Source organism: Acromyrmex echinatior, chromosome 4 (assembly GCF_024713525.1).
Source record: "Acromyrmex echinatior isolate Ae372 chromosome 4, ASM2471352v2, whole genome shotgun sequence".
NCBI lineage: Eukaryota > Metazoa > Arthropoda > Insecta > Hymenoptera > Formicidae > Acromyrmex > Acromyrmex echinatior.
The window spans coordinates 8,739,637-8,763,644 of record NC_141855.1 but is presented as its reverse complement, the minus strand read 5'-3'; the positions used below and the strand labels follow the sequence as shown (position 1 = coordinate 8,763,644).

Genomic DNA, 24,008 nt, shown 5'->3' with positions numbered 1-24,008 from the left:
TGTTATCAAATATATTACTTAATACATTTATTCGTCATTAAAATTTCTCATCATACTGTTCTTTCATTAAATTTATATTATGCTTATATGTTTATAAATTCATATTATTCCCTTTGAGTGGCAAGAAACAAAGATTTGATGTCCCTTTTCAAGCTAGAAATACGCACATATATCAAAAACGTAAAAAGTAATCGAAAAGTGCAAGTTTAACATCAAATTGCTATCAAAATTTAATATAAAATTATTAAAAAGGATTAATAAGTAACACCCATGACCAGAGTTACAGACGATAGGAAAATTCAGTTTACGAAAGTAAGACTGTGTTATGTATTCAACCTTTGCACCATAAGTTCTTGCATATTAACTTGGGTAGATTTTTTAGTTAATGTAAATATGTGCTCGTTACCGTCGGCATATATAACATCTTTAATACTTGAATTTAGAGTAGCAATGCTTTCCGCAATTAGACACCGTGTTCGCAGAACAATGTAATATTCGTAGAGTTCTCTCCAGACGCCGGAATATAATATCATTTCCCAGTTCGCCGTTTTAATATTAGATACGAGGTAAAAATCATTAAATTGTATAATATATATGTATATCTTAAATGGAAATTAGCAAAAATTGACTTTATTCAAGTGATGCAAATGTGATTAATATCATTTAGTCATATTATATATATTTAACATGTTCTAAACAGTGATATAATAATTTTAATGGAGAAATTATATTTTCAAAAATTTAATAATTTCGGTCTCATAAACTTAATCTAAAAGATAATTAAAAATATATATATTAGTTATAGAATATGAAAATAGAGAAGTGAAAATAATCATATGTAAAAATAAATAATTACAAAAATTTCCATTTTTTAGTAATAATATTTAAATAAATTAGATAAATTAGATGTGTAATACATTTGCATAAAGTTCAATTTTAGTGCCATCTAATTAAAATGCAGCTAATTACATGCTGCTGATTACATTATCGTCAATATAATATTAGGTAACTATATTATGTACTCGTGTTTGATAATACCTAGAATTAACATTATTTCTGTAAAAATGTATCATTCGTGAAGAAAATATATGCATTTTATTGTTAAATAAAATGTTCTAAAATAAAATGTTTTAAATTATTCAAAATAGAAAGTTAATTAATTACATATTATTATTAACGTTCGAAATATACGTATTCAAAGAAAATGCATCGCTAAATACATGCACTGTCTTCGCAAACACAAAGAAATTACTTGTGTAAAAAGAAAATAATCTATTTCATATAATAATGTATTTCAGAGTCGATGAGTAAATGCTCTGATTCAACTGAAGTTAGTTCCCCTACCAAAGCGGCCGGATATACCATATAAGTTCGTAACAATTGACCCTGACGAACAGTATAAGATAATCTCTCAATGCGCGACACTCGTTCCCAGTGTATTTTAACTCGTAAACGCTAGTGTTATAGCATTAACCTTTCGACAAGTTGACTAAAAGCATCATTTAATATTTTCTAGTTATCATTTATATTAATATCTCGCATGCATAAATTTGTGACAAAAAGAGTATGTACATTCTAATATTATCAACAAAGTTCGAGCAATAAATTGTATTTTTGTACAAAAAACAGTACTATCGTGCGATTCTCAAATAATAAGGCCGGTGGTAAGAAAGTCTTGTGGTAATTATTACTTTATTTTTATGCAAAAATAATTTTATTTTGTAGTATAAAAGATTATATGAATATACGAAATTATATAATAGATAGAATGTACACTGTTGCTAATCAGTAAAGAAACATATATAACTGTTTCTTTCAATTCGTACTGCACATGCGCGATAGATGTTTTGTTTCACACAAAGCATCTGATATATGTACGTACATGCGAATAGAAAGAGACATATATACTGGCATTCTTATATCATTAAGATCGTTTTAAGTACAATCGTAAGATGTCATAAACCTATCAGAAAGTTATATTAATATCTTAGGACTTACTTGAAATGGTCTTAATAATCGACTATGAATATCGGCTATAAAGCCAAATTAGTATTAGGTGCGCAACTAAGTTCTCGCTGTTATTTTGATGCAAATGCCATGAAAATAACAGCGAGAACTTAGTTGCGCACCTAATAATATAAAATATTTTAACTAAGATGATCTACTAAAATAAGAACCGACTACGAATATCAACAATAATTACTCGAAATGTGCCTGAGAGTATCTCCCTTTCCTTGCCCCCCCCTCTCTTTCTCAATCTCTCTCTCTCTCTCTCTCTCTCTCTCTCTCTCTCTCTCTCTCTCTCTCTCTTTCTCATTTAAGAAATTTAAGTAAATTTATTACAAGTATTTATTACAAGTATTCATAGTCGGTTTTTATATTCAAGACCTAAAATCTAAAGTCTTAAAATATAAAAATAAACCAATCACATGTCCGTACTATCTTAAGATATAATAAGACAGTTTTGAAATCAAAATCAACTATAATGATCGACTATATCGAATACTAATCTACGTCTTTTTTCTCTTTAGATTTTCAAATTTTATTTTTTGCATTTAGTTACTATATGGTACATATTACATATCTTTATTAATAGTATATTAACAAACTTATCTTTAGCGTATTACTTATCAATAGCATATTACCTAACTCTCTTTCCTTGCGACTTTCAATCAGATAATAAATGCCTTAAATACATTACAAGATTACAATAAATCAGTGCAGAAATTTACATGCAATTTTCGACTAATTTTTAGTTTGATTTTCGCCTCTTATTTCATCAATGTACGCGCAATTTAAATACCGATTTATACAGTAATTTATACAGATAACAATAAATAACTCGTTTACATAACAATAATCAGTTTGCTAAAAGCTTGTAAACACATAATGTTAAAGTCTATTTTACAGAGTAGTAATTTTATGCCACAAGTCGTAGCTGTGAAACTAAAGTCTTCTCTCTCAATAATATCAAATATCTTTTTTATAAAATACATATAAAATTAAAATTGTATTTTTCCACATTTTTCAAAACTCGACCTTTCTTCATTTTAGTCATTGCATATTTTTTCTAAAAACTTCATCCTGTTCTATTAAACTTTGCTTTTTCTTGTTTAATAAAAGAAATGCAATATATTTAATAATTTTAAATAAATCTTTTTAGAAATATACTGTAGTTCAAAAGAAAATAATTCCTTACACAAGACAAATTAAAACGTTATTATTATATAATATGCAATTCATATCGTTATGAGAAAATTCGTAATAAAATTGTATTTTTTCTCGAACATATTGCATAAAAACTTTTATTAAAGTAAATAAATTTTTATATAATAAAAAGAGAAAACGAGAATGTATAAAACAGAATTTATAGTTCAGGAGAAAGATGAATAACCTGAGAATGATTTTTCTTATATTATCTTACATAAAATAAAATTAATTATATTTTGTGATATTCATGCTGCCTGATATAATAATACCGATTTCTATCAAGACTAATTTTAATTCTGGTTCAACTAACTCTTCATCTTTTCCTAGTTCCAAAAATTAAAAAAAGATGAAGAGTAAGTTGAACTAATATTAAAGTTAATCTACATTAGAAACAGACATAAGTCGCACATTTGATATTGATTCTTACTTTTTCTCGAAATCAAAGACAGATATAGCATTTCTGATCTAATCTTATTTTTAAATTTATAAATCCTTGGAATAAATGCAATATCTCAAGAAAAATTAGTAGGGGAGAGTAGATATATAGGGGTAAATAGAATAATCGAAGCTACATTAAAAACATGCGAAACGCATAAACGTGTTTGGGCAAAAGTAACTGCCGCTCAATTTGCTGTAACATCTCGTTGCGAACACATCTAGAAGTTACGCTACAATTTTAAAAAATCGTAAATAACCTAAATAAATATTTTTATTTTAAAAATTTTTGTTTTACAATTATATATGATTGTCTGAGATATTTGATTTCTATTTAGATAATATAGTTCTTGCTTAATAAAGTCCAACAAATTTTTTCTGTTTATGTGTCTTCATTATCGTATATTGTTAACGTTTTTAAAAAATGAATGATAATAGACTAACCACAGCATGGAACTGTATGACTCATTTAGTGACGACTCTTATAATACTTTCTCTTTTATTCCTTTAAAAAGATTTACCTCAGTAGTAAATTTTATAAGTTTAGTACCCTCATGTCTAATCTCGAAAATTAGACTCATTCGACGTGTTTTTGCATGAAATGAACAAATTTTGTAAAAAGAAGCATTGTTCTGCCCTGCGAAGCGAATGTTTTTGTTTAAAATATATTTTTATAAAAGTTTTATTAATATGTAGCCAATGATGTAGCTTAAAATACATTAAATTTCATTTTAATAATCTTAGTCAAATTAGCCCCGGTCTGGGACTAGTTGAATCAAATGGAATACATTAGAAAAATGCATTTTTTTTCATATTAGTTATAAGTTTCCTTATTACTAAAATATTATTAAGTAGTCAAATGTATCTAATAACTAGTGTAAAATTCATTTTTCCGATAAATCTTTTAATTTCATCTATAAAAATTCGAAACTGAAAAATGTGTCTACTAGCTCCAGTCTCCCCTATTTGAGTAAAGTTTATTGTAAAATTATACTGTTATAAAAATTTGTTCAACTATACTGAAATAAAATAAATGCATTTTAAAATATAATTGATCTTTATCTTAAGTCATTTAAAAATCAGAACGTTTTAAAAATATTATAAATTTAAAATGTATGTAATAAAGTAGCATAAAATATAGAAATTTGAATTTCGTAAAAGGTTTGACGGCATTAAAGACTAATATAAATTCAAATTTTACGTATAAAACGTAGAAAAAAAAGAAGTACTTTGCTGCTGTTCGATTTGATCCATATTAATTTTTGATGAAGCTTCCTTTACATAAATCGCAAAACATAGTTCGCCGACGCAAAATGACATTACCGCACATAAGATACACGCAGATACAAATTAACCGCACGCAATGAATTGAACTGTGACAGCGTTGATATTTTAATTTAAGTTAGTTTAGAGAAATTTACTATGTAATATTTTTCGTGGCAATTTATAAAAAAACTGATTCTCTGTTGATAAATGAGCAAATTAATTTCCGCTACTATTTGTTGTTCTATTATTGGTCAACTCAGTTGCTGCAGCGCAGAAATTAACGTGACAGTCTATGTTGCTATTTGCAAAACGTATTCTTCATTTTGCGTCTGCGTATACGAATTACTTTGCAATTTGCAAATTATGTAGAGACAACTTTAATTTTTACGGAATTCATTCACGATCATATAGCAGTTTTTCATTTTAAAAAAAAGAGAAAAAAAAATTATTTAGAATCTAAAACATATTTGTTATAACAGATATTAATTAATTATTTTATTTTTCATTTTTTTCTGGATTATTCTAAATCCAGGCAGTTGGTTTATTTTTACTTGAAAAAGACAATATTTCTAACATTAATAAAATGTTTTCAGAAAATGAGAAAAAAAATTACACACACAAGAAAACTACGCACTTCGCAGAAAATAATATGTCAATCAGTAGGATGTGAAATATGAAATAAAATTGCTAAACAGTTGCTAAAATTTTAAACAAATGCATTCTAGTTAAAAAAACATAATGCACTTTGAAATGTCTACGTTTTTTTCAGCATATAATTAACAATAAAAAATGCTTTCCGAACATTTCAGAATAACTTATAATGAGTCTTTCAACACTGAATATTCCGATATCTCTAACTAAAAAAATAAAATTTTGGACAAAACGCATTTTGAAAATCTGCTCTTCACACACACACACACACACACACACACACACACGCGCGCGCGCGCGCGCATATATATATATATGACATGTATGTAGAAGCAAGAGAATGTCAATATCTCAATAGGTTGAATGCATTTCGCAAAGTAGACTAGGATACCATCACGAGATTTTACTAAGTCGAGTACATTGAGATTTTTATTACCTCGCAATGAAAATTATTCACCAGTATAAAAGCACGATGTAATTATCGACTTTAAAAACGTCACATCGTCGACATACGCCTCGGAGCGAGAACGAACGAGCACTCGCATAATGCGATTACAAAATTTCATGTGACAAGATTCTCCCATCTCGCTAGAATGCACTTCGTATAAGTACAACGATTTCGTGCTCGAAAAACACTTCTCGCTTTCAGTTATAATTTTCGAACATCATGTCGTGCCCGCCTTCTCCGAGTAATCGCGTGAAAGACAAATTGAAAATATCCCTTAATCAAACTTTACGAACATGATCGCCACGATCCATGTCTTGTATCTAACTTTTCGAGGGATAAACATTTTTGACAGTTTATAACAGATATGAGTGTCAAAAACGTAGCAAAACTCTTTAAGAAAAAGACTAAAATAAATTGCGTTACACATCTTAAACAAGCTAAAATATATTCTTGTTGAGAAATTACATATTAATGAACAGTTATTCTCTTTAAAAATATTCTTTAAAACCATTTTAAAAATATAGCATACATACAGAAAACGAATGTGCCAATTAGTTTTTAATTGTGCACTTAATTGTATTATTTACTTTAGTATCTATAAATTACGTGATTCTGTTACAAAACCTTCATTATAGCATTTACTGGTCGAGACGTACAAAGTACGCTACATAATTTAATTGCGTATAATAATTAGAGAGGAAAATGTATTTTTAAACTACTAGTAAAAACTGTTTAGTTTGTAATAAATGCTCATATTTTAATTAATTTCTTATCATATATTAACTTCGTGTCACTCCATGTCGTCACACATCTGTCACACATCAGATATTATAAAAAATATCTGATAAAAATGAACATATAACATTTTTTTTAATAAGACATCAAAGAATATCACGGTAACAAGTAAATGTGCGTGTCTTCATTAATAAAAAAGTTATAGCATAAGTGATAAACGAAATCTCGGGTATTCCATATTAAAAGTAGCACCGAAGAATTAATGAATTGTTATTATTAATCATGAAAAATTTATTAAGAAATCAACTCTTATATTATAAAGCTATAAAGTAATTAAGATTCCGAATAGTTATCACAACCATATTGACAGTGATGGATAAAATAATTTCAAAATGTATCTAAACATTCACAGATATAAGTACATGTGCGAATCTGTATGTATTTGTATACAGATAATAGATACATGTGCAAAAATGTATATAGATAATTTATATAGAGATACAAAACTTCAAAAGTATCTTCAGATATCAAATACTTTTAAATTATGTATTTTATATTATATTGTATTATAATAATAGTAATATTGAAAAAAAACATTAAATTATTTATTAATCACTTTTGGTTTTATTGTTTTAATGTAATAAAAATATAATAAAATAAAAATAAAATAATATAATAAAAATAAAGTAAAAATCCTTGTATACATCACATGTGTTGTTTTTTAAAAACTAGAAATAAAAACTAGTTTCGTCATAATAATATTTAATTATTACATTTATCCTTATCACTTCATTTATCTCGTCACTCCAATTATAATATGATACAAAAAAAACTGAGCAAGCGAAAACGAAATTGCAAAAATGTAATTATTAATTGCAGTAAATAAAATGATTTACGATGAGATTTAGCAAACATCATTTGTTATTAATTTTACAAATCAAATTTATATTTGTTCAGATCTTAATCAGGAGTGATGTTATAACATATAATAGAATTATGCCTTTGCTGAAGAAATGAAAGAATTTAAAAATGAAAATCAGTTCACATATTTTTTCAAACACATTTCCTGTGTTTTTGTATGTAGCTACAAATACAAATACTCAAATTTAAATATATTTAAATTTAAATATATATTCAAATATATTCATATATATTCAAATACAGGTTAGATACATAAAATGTATCTCTATTCAGATATCTAGATACATATAGAGATATTATACTTAATGCACATTGTACTATTCACACTGCATATTGAATCGTGATGTTAGAAGTGATAAATGACATTAATATTTATAATGTTCTATTTATTAATAAAGACAATATGGAGAGAGATAAAACGAAATGATAACATTGTTTTAAATCAATTGTAAAAATGGACAAAAGCTATCCTTGATCCCGCCCTTCGATACTCAGAAAATAAGAGTAAAAAATGACAAAAAAGGCATGAAGTGTTTTTATTCAATGCGCATACGTAATCTATTTTTACTTATCTGCCTTTTATCACATTTTATGATTATTTACTGTCAGGGAGAATAAGAACAATTTTCGATCATTTTTACAAATGTTTTAAAGCGATCTTATCATTTTATTTTATCCAAATTGTCTTTATTTACAAATGACACGTAACAAAAATTAACGTGTCATTTCTCATTTGAGTAACTGACGTTACGATTCAATATGGCTGTGGTAACTATTCAGAAGCCTTAATATTTTGAAATTATTGGCTTAGATTGTTTTCCCACGTTTATAACTACAATGCCTATTAAATTATGCCTGCTATGTAATGCATTCTGCAGATAACAAACGCATCAAACCGTCAATATTTTGCGTCATTAGCGCTTTCTCAATCATCCGAGCATCCAAACCGATCTCATCGCTCTTCGCCGTTCGTGAAAGATAATTATGCGCAAACATCGGACAGGTAAACGCAATCGTGCCAAAGTAAAGCGGATTGTTAACGCCGGCGACAGAAAATCGCGTGGACCTCTTCAAACATTTGCGAATCTTCACGAGAAATCGATTGAGTTGGTACGTGACAATGCAAATCGATGATATTACATCACTGGCGATACGATATTTTTCACCGCGCGGAATTATTATTAATATCCGACGGAAAAAAAGTGACTTGGTAACGAAAATTTAACGATATTATGCAAAATCTAGTGCAGAGTAGCTCTTAGCTCATGAATGTAAATGATGTTGCAAAATCAACGATTACGTAATATTATAGTTGCAAAATATCAAGGGAGTTATACAAATGTTACTTATTATTATTATTTAATAACTGTAATAATTTCAAATTTGTTATTATTTGTATGTTAACGTTACAATACGTCACATTATTATCATAAAGTAAGTCGAAAGTTGCACTATGCAAAGAAACAATTTATCACGATAAGACTTTTTCTTGTAAATAATCTTTTTCTCGTGCAGTTTTTTTTTTGAAACGCTATAAAATAAAAGTTATAAAGCTCATGTTTGCCTTTCCAACAACTCACAGCTTGAATGGCATTCCTAAGAAAATCATACCGTGGTTATGATTCTGCGTCAGAAATAATGATCCCAGTTGTGGTTTTCGCAACAATGTGAACTGAATTCCACGTTGACAAAACTAGGCAAGGCGGAAAGCGCGCGTAACGTTTCTGCACGCAAACCGGCTTTGCAGAAGAACCAATTCTGCAAAACGTCATGGCGATTATTATAAAAGGGGCCCATTATAATATGTCGTAGTGTCAGCGCAAAGTACTGCCGAGTTATCGCCGATTTTCCGTACACCCGAACGAGCACTTTGCCTGTACTTTGCCTCTCCCGCGGTTCCAACGATATTTCGCGTTCCAACGATTTCGAAGCAGTACTTCGTGTTTTATTGACGGTCAAACGACTTGTGTAAAACCTGCGCTGCTATTAATTTGTAGCGGGTAAAATCAATTGTAACCCCTCTGTAACTTTATTCTTTTCTATAAAAGTTTCGAGTAAAACAACGTTATTTTAAAAATCCGTGTCTTTTGTTAAAATCATTATTTTTTTTCTTTATAAAATAAATAATCCTGATAAAAAAGAGAAAAATGTTTCAATATTTATTTGAGAATTTTGAATATGTACTTTTATACAACTCACATTATAATTTATGTAATTTTTATAATCAAGTGTTCAATTCCTACTGAACTTTGACTGAAGAATACAAAAATATTGAAAAATGACTTTGAAATAATTTTTCAATATTTATAAGCTATTTAATTAACGATATTGCAAAATATTACACTGCAATCTTTCAACAAAAAATAAAATAATGCTTTCTAAAGCAAGTATATAAATAATTTATTATAAAGAAAAACTGAAAAAACAGTATAGTACTCTTTAAATTAATGTAATCTAAATCTTTCTATTAGTAAGTTATATCCATGTATGGTTCATACTTGTTACAAGTGCATCACGACCAGGATTTTTCGCGATACATCTTCATGCTATTTCGCCAGTGAATTTTGTAGACAGAAGGATCTACGAACGTGAAAGCGGTTCGTTGAAAAAAACGACGAAGAGGACTTGGAAAATGGTGTGGGAGTGGGAAGGTAGCATCCCCGCAGGCGGTCGCGGCGACGTTATTTATTGCTCGGGCCGATGAGTGTCATTTAAAATTTCGATATAAATTAATTTAAGGGGGTAAAGGGGGTTTCCAGGACGGTCGCAGTGGTACGGGGCGTAATGGCTCGGAAAATGAAGTTCTTGTAGCCTCGCCGAGAGAGAATCTCGCTCGCCGTCAGCCCTCCGCCTCTTCTGTCCTCCGCTCTAGCACCCTTGCGCCTCTTCGCCACCTCGAGCGTGTGCCGTCCTCCTTCATCCTCCCCCCCCTCCCCCCGCCTCGTGCCAACCTTCAACTTCATCCCCTTTCATCCTTCCATCCCTCCCGTACCTCTCTGCTCTTATACCCGGTCTTACCCGCTCGCTCGCGGAGACTCAACATTGCCTGGTGAAATATCCCTTTGCCTCCGCTCCGCCAAGCTTCCATCCACGCCCAAGCACTCCGCCTCGCCATTATCTTAAGTAAACAGACTACCTGCGCGCCGGAGAATTCCAGATAAAGTCACATGTTATCAAAATCCACCCCCGAGCCGTCCCCGCAACCCTGCCGTTCGCTCGCGGCCGCCCTCAAAGCGTCCTCCGAGCGCGTAGCCTGTCGTTAATTCCGTTAAGTCGCGGCCTTACGTTCAACGCGGCAAGCAGCAGCCTGCGAAATCGCTCGATTCCGGAGAACGACAGTGCGCCGCTTCTAGCGGAAGTCGAGTGTGTCCTAATAAGGAATCACGAAATGTGATATCGGCAGTCACTCAGACGGACTTCCTCCCTTCCGTTTGCACATATTGCGATTAATCAAGAGACACTTTCACGCCGATAAGATTTCACGAGAATATTCGCGCAACGAGAAGATCAAAGTTCTTATTCTTATATTATCGGCGTGTCACTTTTGAAAGAAATTTACGAAGTCGAGCATCCGCATGATTTTCGATAGAGATTTTCCCGACTTTTCCATTTTTCAATTGATATTCTATATATATAAAATTTACTGAGATTATTTACACTGTAAAAGATAAAATATTAATTTTAATTTAAAGACGTATAGCGCATTTTCTGAGACGTACAAAAATGTTAAAATTAACACAAAAATGTTAATTTTAACATTTTTGCATGTCTCAGAAAGTCCACTATATGTTTTTAAGTTAAGATTAACGATATTTTATTTTTACAGTGTAATTATACATAATAATATGATCTAAATAAGATTGTAAAGCTAGTGTGGCCAGATTTTGGGCTACTTTTGTATTACATCACGCTGCATTAGCTAGTTACACCGCTGTGTCGCCAATGTAGTGCTAAAATAGTCCAAAGTACCTCAAAGCTATTTATACTAGATTGTATTTTATTAATTATTAGTTCGTTACGCACGTAAAATTTAAATATTGCAAACTTTTATAATTAAAGTCACCATAGTTAAAATTTATCCGCCAAGATGACACTTGAAGATAGCCCAATTGAGTACAAGTAGTCCAATCTAACAACACTGTTATAAAGTAGATCACGTTATATACAATATGTATAACATGATTAAAAATATAAAACGAAAAATTTCATGAATTTAAAGTCAATCTTTTTCATACAATATTATATTTAATGAATTATGAAGTAAATATTATAACTTCTTAACACGTGCCACTATCTTAGTAATTTAATAATTATATTAATATAATTAAAATTGCTCTTCGTTCTTTTTCTTACTTTATGAACGAGATATCTTCAAAATCAACGAGTTTATATTTAATTACAAAAAATTTGAATTTAAAAAGATATAAATAAAAATTAAAAAGTAGTTTTCTACGTGCATTATGATTATAATCAATTTAACAATCGAGAGAGAATTCCGCTTCTGTTTCTTCATAACGAGCTTGAGAAAAAAAAACACAAAGATATAAATTAATCAAATTAATAAATTGTTTTTCGGAACGTAATTACGATGCGACGGGAATGAAAGTAACAGAGATTCTCGCGTGGGATTCTCTCGCATTCAATCTCTTCAACCTCGGGAGATCGTAAGTATTCCCGGGGTGTCTAGGCATGTCGCATGAGGCCAAGAATTGTCGGTATGTGGCTCCAGTGTCCTAGTATGGCCGCTACAATCAGAGTGGCACGCGCCCTCGACCATCCCACCCGTTCTCCCTGTAGCGACCCAAAGCTTCCTTAACCTCCCTCTAGAACCTCCCCCGGGAACCTCGTCCACGTCGACGACTAGACTAACCCCAAAGAGCGATTCCCCAGCACTTCAGCGATTCCCGAGAACGCATCCCCGCCCATAGTCGTCCTCTGTCCTCTTAGCCCCCTATGCGAATACCCAAAGACGAGCGGCTGGATACCGGATGCACACCGTCGCATGCATTCCCGCGGATACGGTACATATGCCGCGAAGAACGTCGGAAGTCGGTTCGTCCGCAATCTAACCATACCGGTGTGTGCGCTATCCTTTCGCTTTTATTCATTTGATCTGTTTATTTATTTATTTTTCTAATGAGTAACACAATGTCAAAGATCTCTTGACAAAGTCAACAATTATTGTTCAGTGGAAATTGCAAATTAGTGTTAGTAGAACTATGTATTCTCGAACACTGTTAAATCTAGTGTCAAACTTAACATGAATCGCCCCTGCTCAATCATATTGTTATTTTATTATATATAATTATTTTATATAATTAAAACAATGGTTATAACACTACAGTGTCAAATTTAACTATCGTTTTGATAAAAAAATAACGATATATTTAGATGTAAACAGTGAAGAGTAAATTCTTACTAAAGGTCTTAGTTCTCTTAACTCTTAACAAAATTTTTAAAATATGATATTGAAAAGTACTCAGTTAAAAGTGCTTAGCAAAACTTAGTCATAATGTTTTTGGTCACAATGTTTTACAAAGTATCGCAAAATAAATTGTTTTTTTTGCTTATTAATTTTTATTGCTTATTAATTCAGTATCAATGTATAAAAATACAATTTATAAATTGCTCCTATTTATTTTAATTTTGATTCTATTTAATTTAATTAATCTATTTAATTTAATTTTTTATTATTAATTCTAAATTAATCTATACAAATAAAATGTATAAGTTGCTCCCATTTATTTTAATCTTCTATTTTAATTTTAATTTTGATTTTGCTTAATTTAATTTTAGTCTTATTTAGTCTTATTTAGTCGCAAGTTCGGAATATTAATTTAATGTAATAAATAACTGTCTGTTTACGCCAAACATTATCGTGTCTCCTAATGTAAATTTGCTCACAATTAGCTAATTTTTCATTACTGTAGATAAAAATTTAAATTAATATCAATTGATATAGCAATTTTTTACATATATACTTTTTTTTTGATTATATATTTTTTTGATTTTTTTTTTATATTATTTTTTTAAGATCTCTAAAATTGTTAAGTCATCGATATAAATCTTTTTAAAATGACAGTAGTTGCTGTAATTTCAATTGAATTTCAATTGAATCAACTACTGTTGTTTTTAAAACTCACAAGTTAAAGCATTTAGCAAAAACATTAAGTTTTGCTAAATGCTGTAAGTACTTTTCAATATTATATTTTAAAAATTTTGATACAATATAACAAAAAATGGGATTGAAAAAGAAAAAATCCACAATTTAAATATGTGTTAATCATAATATTTTAAATTCGATTATATAAACTCTGCCAATTAACATAAATAACAATTTACAATTCACATTCTTATTTATTTGTTTGTGAATAAAATATACATACAAAATAATTAATTTTGTATGTACGAACTGATGAACTAAAGTCATAATTTTTTTCATTTTTAATATAAAATCGTATACAAAATAAAAAAATCTTATAGATTACATAGGCTTAGTCCACTTTCACGGAGCTAATTCTAATTTTACAGAAGGTTGTAGTTTTATTTATAAAATTTTCTATATATACGTAGATTGCATGTTGATGAAAGCTCAGTTTTATTCAATTGCTACCCCATCTTGATATCGTCGTGCGCGGAATGTTATTAGACGATATAAACTTACCGAAGCACAAAAATAATAGATATTGTATCTTGAGACGTCGTAAAGAAAACAAAGGAAAGGAACTTGAATGTTGGTATTTAAGAATTTTCCCTACTTTTTCCTCACGATTATGGCCACAGCATGGAACTCATGGCACGCCTCCCATTCCCTTCCTGCATAAACCCCGAGAGAACGCATTCCCATCTATCCCTCTGCTCGATATCATCCCGTATATCCAAGGACATCCAGCTGAATGCCAGAGGAACACCATGCCATACATTCTAATGAAAACAGAACAATCGCCAGACTTTTTTTATGGTATCCTTCCCTTGATTGCATAATATCTAATATTGCTTGAATGCACATATCATACGTTGCTTAATTGTTAAAAATTATATCAAATCACATTCCAATTAATTATTCATTATTAGTTATTATAATTAGTCAAAGCAATGTTATTATATATAAAAGAGAATTATTAGTAAATATCCAAGCAGAACAACGAGTCATTATGATATCAAAATGATGTCAAAATGATTCTAAAATGATCATTAAGTCATTTTTCAATCATTCCCGATTCATTTTAATGTCATTTTGACGTTATCGTGATTTGTTTGACTTATATATATATATATATATATATATCCAAGTCAAATAACAAATTATATTCTTTTCAGCATATATATATATATATATATATATATATATATATGTTGAAAAGAATATAACAGCTTACAAAAAGCAAATTTAACAATTTAATATTTTAAAACACATATACTTCAGTTTAAACTTTAAAAAAATCCTTTGGACAATATAATTTTAGGAAATATACAAAATTATATAGAGATATAATTTGATAAATATTCGTTTGTGAGAACATAAAATTAGAAGTTGTATAGTGGCATGGAAATGAGACACACATTCGTACATGTTCTTCCATACAAACTTTTATAATTGTATTTACTATAATATAAATTCCGAGATATTCCATTGTTCTCGGTTCAGGAAAGTTTAAAGTGTCGCATATCCATAATGCGCCCAATTGTGAAGTTGTGTGATCACACGATCTCAATGCCATTTGCTTAGCTTACAACAGCGTCGCATAAACATCATGAATAATACTGAATACGTATATTACTTCGTAACTCACCGCAGCGGCAATCACTGTCTCGATTATCTCGCTCCTGGTCCTTCCGTTTCCTCATCTCTACGTAGATAGTTCCCAGTTCTCGTATCCGGACCGCTTTCATCTCGGTTCAATATCCGGGATTCTGAGAAAACATGCAAAACGAAACCTTGATAATGGTGACGCAAAAAAGTGATTTTCCATAAAACTAATTTGTGCCAACTGTCAATTGAATCGCCATGAAAGACTTGTGATTTTACACTAGAAAGAAGTAATAGATAATGAAAAATGCGTATAATGTAACGTTAGATACCTGTTAGCACCAGTTTGTGAATATTTTCCGAAAATTGAAGCCACAAAACCAAACGCGCGTCCGACGCGTCGTTATCCGCCAAAAAAAGCGCGCGATTACGGCGCAATTGCGCAATCTCGCGGTCATCTTCATGTATTACCGATCGTGATTTCACGCTCTGATGATAAGCGCTCGATTCGCTACTCCAAACGAATAAATTTATGTAATAAAAATGAATAATTAAAAATTAAAATTAAAAAAGTCTCCAAAGATTAAATCGATAAAGGAATGTAGAACCGACACAGTTGTACGTCGTAGTGATAATTTTTTTCATAATTTTTATACAAATTGGAACATTTTTTAAAAATATTCATTTTAAATAAAATTTAAACAGAATAAATACTAACGCAAAACTCGACAATACAAAATTTATAAGTTATAATTTTGTATCGTCGAGTTTTGCGCTGATATTTCTTCGGTTTAACTTTTATTTATAAATATTGCGAATGAGAAACGTCTTCTCACACGCTCTTAAGACAGAGTTATAATCACATTGCGTTATAACGGATCATCGTTATGCTGAGAACAATGTAAGTTTTATCTAACATTCTAACTGATACAATCAATTTTAATATATTGACTACGAATAATATTTCAAAAATTTCACATATTAACTCGATTTTAAATAACTGAATTCTTGTTTGGGTATCCAGTTAACAATAAGTATAGCAGACGATAATAAAATTCTTTTTTTGGATAACAGTCTAACGATGATTCATTGATAGCATTCGCCTATTGTTTTACAACGTATCAATTTGATTCTGACAATTTTGTTGTTACACTGAAGAGGACCTAATCTTATGGTTGAAATGTCTGTAATTGGTGATTGACATATATATTATTTTTAATTATACAAATATAACACATACAAATATAACTGTGTCGGCTCTCTTTGACTTTACACTCCTTTATTAAATAATTAAACTTTTTTGGCTTTGAATGGATTAATGAATACTTTAATAGAGAATTTAGAATATATTATAGTTAACTTACTACTGAATAAAAATGTTAAATGAACAAACTAGTACCTTTTTTATAATTTATTTTTTATTACATTTTTTAATATTAAATTACATATTAATTTAAAGTTATACAATTTTTATTTTCTACTTCAAAAATTGGAGAAATTTTATAATAGATAAATTTCAAATATTGTTCTACTCATTAATTTAATTTTAAAAAATAATATAATGAAAAAGGCTCAAATAATTTATAAAATTTATAATAAGTATAGGACTATGAACCAAGCCAGGTCTTAATATTGTGTTATTAAAAAACAAAAGTTTATTATCACAAACGTTTCAATCCTAATTGGGTCATATTCAATATTACATTAATTTAAAATTAACGACTCATTTGAAAGACAATAACTTGATGAAACACATGATATAATTTAAACAGTAATTGTAATTATAAATGGTTGTGAGCATTATTCAATATATAAGCATGAAAACATAGATACTGCATTATTCGGATAAGAATGTGAAAATGTAGATACATTACGATGTATGACATCATCAACATCTTTAGCTATCAACATCTTAGCTGAAGTGACTTTAAAGACGCAGTCACAAAGATTCAGGATTGTACTTTTAAACTCTCTGACAGATAAACAAACTCAGAATATTGTCTAAAAACATAGTTTTCAAAAGATTATATAAATAATAATTTACAAAAATAAAAGTAAGTTGCAAGCTACAAAAATATTCTCAACTCATATGCAAAATTTCACAATTTATGATGATACAGTTATTCAAATAAAATAGAAAATCGTATATCTAATAATAAAACATATAAACAAATAAAATTAATTATAAAAATAAACAAATAAAATTAATTATAAAAATAAACAAATAAAATTAAAAATTGTATATATAAAAAATGTCTTGAAAAGGTTTATACAAAGTTCAAAAATTAAATACAAGAACAAACAGTTAAAAATACAAATCCAAATCAAATGTAATAAAATATAATAAATAAAAAGTATCTATTAACTAATAGTGAACGATTTAAGAGTAATATTTAACTATGGAAAAATTGAGATATTTTGAGAACTAGAACTTATCTCTTTAGAAAAGACATATCTAATCTCATGATACTGTGTGACAATCAAAGGCAAGAGAGTTCTCTTACTTTTGTAATTGTTCACTACTAGTTAACAGGTACTTTTTATTTATTATATTTTATATCCGAATAATGCAATATCTATGTTCACGTTTATATATTGAATAATACTCACAATCATCTATAACGATATTGTACACACACACACACACACACACACACACACACACACACACACAAAACGATGAATTTTATATTATTACAATTACTGTCTAAATCATATCATGTGTTTCGACAAGTTATTGTCTTCCAAATGAATCGTTGCTTTTAAATTGTAACATTGAGAATGATCCAATTAAGGTTGAAACGTTTGTGATTAACTTTTGAATTAACGTTTGAATAAACTTTTGGTTTTTAATAACACAGCATTAAGACCTGGCTTTGTGTGTGTGTGTGTGTGTGTGTGTGTGTGTGTGTGTGTGTGTGTGTGTGTGTGTGTGTGTGTGTGTGTGTGTGTGTGTGTGTGTGTGGGGCCCTATACTTATTATGAATTTAAATTAAAAATTGAAGAATTAAGAATTACATTTTTTTTTAGATAAAAACATTCTGCTTGTCAAACAAACTCAACATTGCTGCAAAGATGGGAAAAATATATGAGCGCCGTTTGGAACAGCCAACGCCAAATGTATCTTTGGGAGAAGTCATTCTAAACAAATTGCGTGAGAACAGCGATCATATTTATGCAGTATGTGCCATAATTATAAAACGCATAATAGTGATTGCTAATTACGAGCTTATCGCTTGTTAAATAACAACATGATGTAATAATGATGTTTACAATGTTTTTTCATAAATTCATGAATTTTATCTCTAAATTTTCCTTGTCACATTATACATCTTTTATAATAACTGGTCCCCGACCTATTCACGTAGTATTTTTGTCAATAAAAAATATATTTTTCACACTTTATGTTGTATATAAATATTGCTTAAAACTTCTTTCGTACATTTATTTAATTCAATCCGCGTCGTAAAAAATTTGTCAAAAATTTTGAGCAATATAACCTTTCAGTCTCTTTAATGTGTAAAATTAAAAAAAATATTTTTTATTCTGCCTAGACTATTTCATGATTATATCGACTTTATATATAATTGTAAAAAGATAATTTTTTTTTTAGATAGATGGACCAACCGGTAATCAAATGACATGTAGAGAATTACTTGAGAGAAGCGTGAAGCTCGCAAAATTTTTGCAAAGATACGGAATAAAAATTGGGGACAGAATTGTCATTGCAACTGAAAATCGATTAAATTGGTTAATACCAGGTTGCGCCATTTCTTACCTTGGTGCTATAATAGCACCGTACAATCCTTTATATACAGAATGTAAGTAAAAAAGTATTATTATACAATAAATTTTATATATATATATATATATATATTAGGTGTTGGAATTAATTCGTAGCGTTTTACAAGTGATGGGAAGTACTTTCATTAATGTATTTTTTAATGCTCATGTGAAATAAATAACATTCTTTCATTAAAAAACGCTACGAATTAATTCCAACACCTAATATATATATATATATATATGCAATATATAATATTATAATATGTATTTATATAATATATATAAAATATACAACATTTATATATATTTAATATATAATATTTATATTTATGCACATATTATATTTATGCACATATTAGTATCATACATATCATTTCTCTGCAAAGTCATGACATATGTATCTAATGATGTTATCTGATATGATCTATATCTTATATCAACAAATGTAATGATTTGTTTGTAATTTAATTTGATTTAATGCTATACGAGTAAATATTGATATAATAATTGCCAAATTTAAATTCTAATTAATTTTATCGTTTAGATGAATTCCAGCACATGTTAAGCATTGTGAAGCCGCGTATTGTCTTCGTGTCTGAGCGCACCGAAAGTATCCTCGCTAAACTCCTACCACAGTTAACCTGGAAAATAGAATTAATACAGCTGGACGATCAATCACTCATGGCAAATGTTCGTACATTGACGGATATCTTAAATAACGAACCAGATGTAAACTACATGGAATACAAACCTACAGATATCGATGACCCCAGCCGTCATCCATGGGCTATTCTCTCTTCAAGCGGAACCACAGGATTGCCAAAAGGAGTAACGCTGTCTCATAAAAATCTAATTGCGTTTATAGTAAAAATGAGGCAAGTTTTATTTACATTTTTTTTTTGTTGACATTGACCATTGATCAACATTTTTTAGTGAAATTAATATGAATTTAATTAAAAACACACACGTTAAACGTGATTTAAAGAGAGATCTAAATCTAGCATAAATATAATTACATCATACTAATTATTTAAAAGTAAAATTTTCAGAATATCTCTAACTAAAATGTTAATACTAATTTTAATTTTATTTGCAAATTGTGCATATACAATCATACGAAAAAACAAAGTGCTATTTTCTCACTTGTAGTTAAGGATTTGATTCTATAACTCAAATATATATGATTTAAAAATGCAGCAAGCCCGAATACTTGGACGCAAGAAGTGGCGACAAAATGTTGATGCTACTGCCGTTTTATCATGGCTACGGGATAGGCACGATGATGATCGGTCTTATCTCGAGATGCACCATGATCATAATGTCCACCTTCGAGCCGAAACTCTTCCTAACTTTAGTACAGAAATATAAGGTCACCCATCTACCGGTCGTGCCGTCGATTTTGACATTCCTGGCGAAACATCCACTGGTGGATAGATATGATTTTCGCAGCGTGAGAGAACTCGTCTGCGGAGCGGCGCCGCTCGGGAAGGACGTAAGTTTTCTTCTGTCCTCGTGAAGTTTGTCGTTCCTCTATCTACCGAACCCCTCCTCGGCCAAGTTATCAAGGCAAGAAAAGCAGCCATCGGCGGGACTAAGTGCCGAAGTGAGTCCTTGATGTCGCGGCTGCGGCGAGAGGATCGGACGAAAGACTGCGAGAGGAAGTCCCAGAGAGTCGTCGCATTTTCACTAGACACGGCTCGGGGAGTAACTTTATCGCGTTCGTTTTTGTTTAACCAGTTCACAAAGTCGCTAAGGAGAAGTAAAAGGAGAAGAAAATAAAAGATTGTATCGCGAGTTCGCAATCGCGTCTTTCGGAAAATGCGAAACTGATCTCTTATCGGTAGACGAGATAAAGGGAGGAAGAGTACAGGGTCTCAAAGTTTCGAAAACCAAACATGCCTCTGAACTTAAACGTCTCCTGAATGCTGTTTTCTTATAGTTACCTTTATCTCTCTCATAATTGAGATATAATTGTGACAATGCAAAAATTGAAAATAAATAGAATACTATAAAATATTTGTATATTAATTTTTATATTGAGTGAAATATATATTTACACTCTATTAAATTCTGTTTCCGTAATAATTATAAAAATAATTCTTTTTATAAAGATTAAATAATAGAAAAGTTTGATTACAAGGTTGTATGTTTATCAAATCATTGATAACGTATATTAAAAAAAAAACTCTAAATTGTTAGTTATACTTTATTAAATATCAAAAATATAATTAATGTTCAGCATAACCACCTTTAGTTTTGATAGAAGCTTTAAAGCGCTTCGGGAATGTATTAATATAGCCGCGCATCCAACCACGGATAAATTCTCTCAGGCAGCCAGTAGAACGGTTTTTAGTTCATCAACTAATGAAAATGTTTTGATGCAGAGTCTTTTTGGTATATAAGTAGCTATATATGTAGCTACATATTTCAGAATTTGTTTTTTAAATATACGTTAATTACCAAGGTAGCAACGTGACATTATTTGTTATTATTTTTACATCAAAATGACAACAAATAGCATCAGCTTGCCCGGGTAATGATTTAAATTAAACACAAAAACCTTTGTTACATAAATGTTTTGTCATCCTAAAAATGGCATCCTATGACGGATTTCAAAGACAATATTACAAAATAATATTAATGTGTAATATTAATATCCTCAGATTATTTTACAAGTTAAGTAAATGTTAATTTTTTTTAATTAATTAATTTTAAATTAAAAAATCGAAAAGAATAAATCGACACTTGTTCAAATTCAAAAATAATGATGAAATTTAAAGTAACTTGTCTTTTCTTTTTCTTCGCAGGTTGTAACCGCGGTGAAAACTCGCCTCGGCATAAAATACATTCGCAACGGCTATGGCATGACGGAATTATCGATAGTGAGCAATGTGAGCGGACGCAATGACGATAATGACGATTTGTTCGAAAATCCGGGAACCGGATTACTTATACCTGGTTTTCTCAGCAAAGTGGTCGATCTTGAAACACAAGAGACGTTGGAGGCCGGCCAGGTGGGCGAGATCTGCTGTATGGGGGAACAAGTGATGCTGGGTTACTGGAACAACCCTGAGGCGACCAAACAGACCATCGACCAGGATGGATGGCTTCACACTGGTGATATCGGCTACTTCGACAACAAGAATAGGTTGCATGTGATCGATCGTGTCAAGGAACTGATCAAGTACAAAGGCTACCAAGTCGCGCCGTCAGAGATAGAAACCGTCCTACTGTCGCATCAAGCGATAAAAGATGCCGCAGTCACCTCTAGACCTGATGAACGTAACGGAGAGGTTCCAGTGGCCTTCATAGTGAAGCAACCCGATGCCACGATCACCGCCCAAGATGTGCAGGAGTTTATCAAACGTGAGTTATCACTCAGTCTGATCCTTTTTGGCATCTCTCGCAGATCATTAAAATGTCATCCATTTAGAACATTATTCATTTCTCTCATTATGAAAGTCTTGAGTAAGTGCGTACTATTCCATTTTATTCCATTTATAAATAATAGGTACTTCATTTGAGTCTTTATCATAGTGACATTTTAATTTTAGATTTTCTCTACACTTTGAACAAGCTTAAAAAAAAAAATTAAAAAAACATATTAAAGTAGATTAAAAAAATATTAGAGGTATATAGATTGTTAATAAAAAATTATAAATTTAATGAATTGTTTACAATAATATCGTAAAACTTATTTAATACAAATGCGTTATCGCATTCAAATGTGTAAGTAAAACACAATGCCAGAAATGAACGCATGATATAGTGGCAGGATTTAATATTGCGTTACATTATTAACGGCATTATTAGTTATTAGCAACGTTGTATTGTAATAATCTTAAATACTGTGATTAAAATTGTTAGTTATCTCTGCTGTCTCTGTAATTTAAATGTACGGCATAGTAAGAGCATGGAAATATTCCGCCCCGTCTTGACATTGCATTTTAATAGTAAACGCGAGCGACGACCTGTATATACATTAACCGAGCAATTCAATTTATCTTGCAGAGAAACTGTCGGAGCAAAAATGGCTGCATGGCGGGGTGCAATTTGTCGATGCCATACCGAAGAATCCTTCCGGCAAGATCCTACGTCGCGAACTTCGAACAATGATCTCTAAATTGTAATAATAAAAATCGCAAGCCAATGAACTTGTTACAAGTATAAATCTTCTTTGATGAAAACCAACAAAATTAAATCAACAAAATATAATAATTTATAATACTTTTAACATCAAGAAAATATTAACAATTATTCAAAAAAATATGTCATAGTGTGTATTAAGAATATTTTTGTGTTAACAAATGTCTCACTGCGAAGAAGAATAATTAAGCACCACGGAAGAAACGTTGCAGAAACGTAAATTTATTGTAGCTTGTTGTCACGTTGATTAATTCATAAGTAAACCGTTGAACAACCGTGACCGATTAAATACGAGCGTTTTGTGGACCAGTTCTACTCTCAAAATATAACAGAAAGGTACAGCAAGAGGGTGTTTCGAGTTATATTACATGATATCACTTTTGCACCAACCTGCGATGCTACGAAAATAAGCGAAGAAACCTGTTGCGTTACATACATCGACGAAAAACGTGCAAGCACATACACGCGCATGTTCTCATATCAATATCTAACTATTTTCTTCCTTTGTTAGGATATAGAGCTTCTTATCGATTCTTATGTGTTTTCCAATGAATCTCTTATAAATGTAATAGATGTAATACTCTTATGAAATCTACATAGTAATTCAAAAATATCTGTGACAAAATTATCTCTTTAAATAAATAATGAAAATTACAATAA

The 24,008-nt window shown here is 30.2% G+C and overlaps 1 protein-coding gene and 1 long non-coding RNA gene across 5 annotated transcripts; one reads left to right on the top strand and one right to left on the bottom strand.

The window, feature by feature from the left end:
• The first annotated feature begins 1,395 nt into the window (after positions 1-1,395).
• LOC105152420 (luciferin 4-monooxygenase) lies at positions 1,396-24,008 on the top strand. Of its 4 annotated transcripts, none has more exons than XM_011066705.2 (7): positions 1,396-1,664; positions 18,447-18,596; positions 19,030-19,237; positions 19,747-20,077; positions 20,400-20,694; positions 22,010-22,568; positions 23,214-24,008. In XM_011066705.2, exons 2-7 carry the CDS (start codon positions 18,492-18,494, stop codon positions 23,330-23,332), a joined length of 1,617 nt encoding a protein of 538 aa, XP_011065007.1. In that variant the 5' UTR covers positions 1,396-1,664; positions 18,447-18,491; the 3' UTR covers positions 23,333-24,008. The 4 variants fall into 4 exon arrangements, with proteins under 4 accessions (XP_011065007.1, XP_011065004.1, XP_011065008.1 ...); XM_011066702.2 differs by having other exon boundaries at positions 1,396-1,680; XM_011066706.2 differs by lacking the exon at positions 1,396-1,664 and adding an exon at positions 16,300-16,317.
• LOC147909950 (uncharacterized) lies at positions 5,452-16,163 on the bottom strand. The gene is made up of 2 exons (XR_015544740.1): positions 15,460-16,163; positions 5,452-14,590 (listed from the first exon to the last, which is right to left on the bottom strand). It is a non-coding gene; the product is annotated as an uncharacterized LOC147909950 (long non-coding RNA).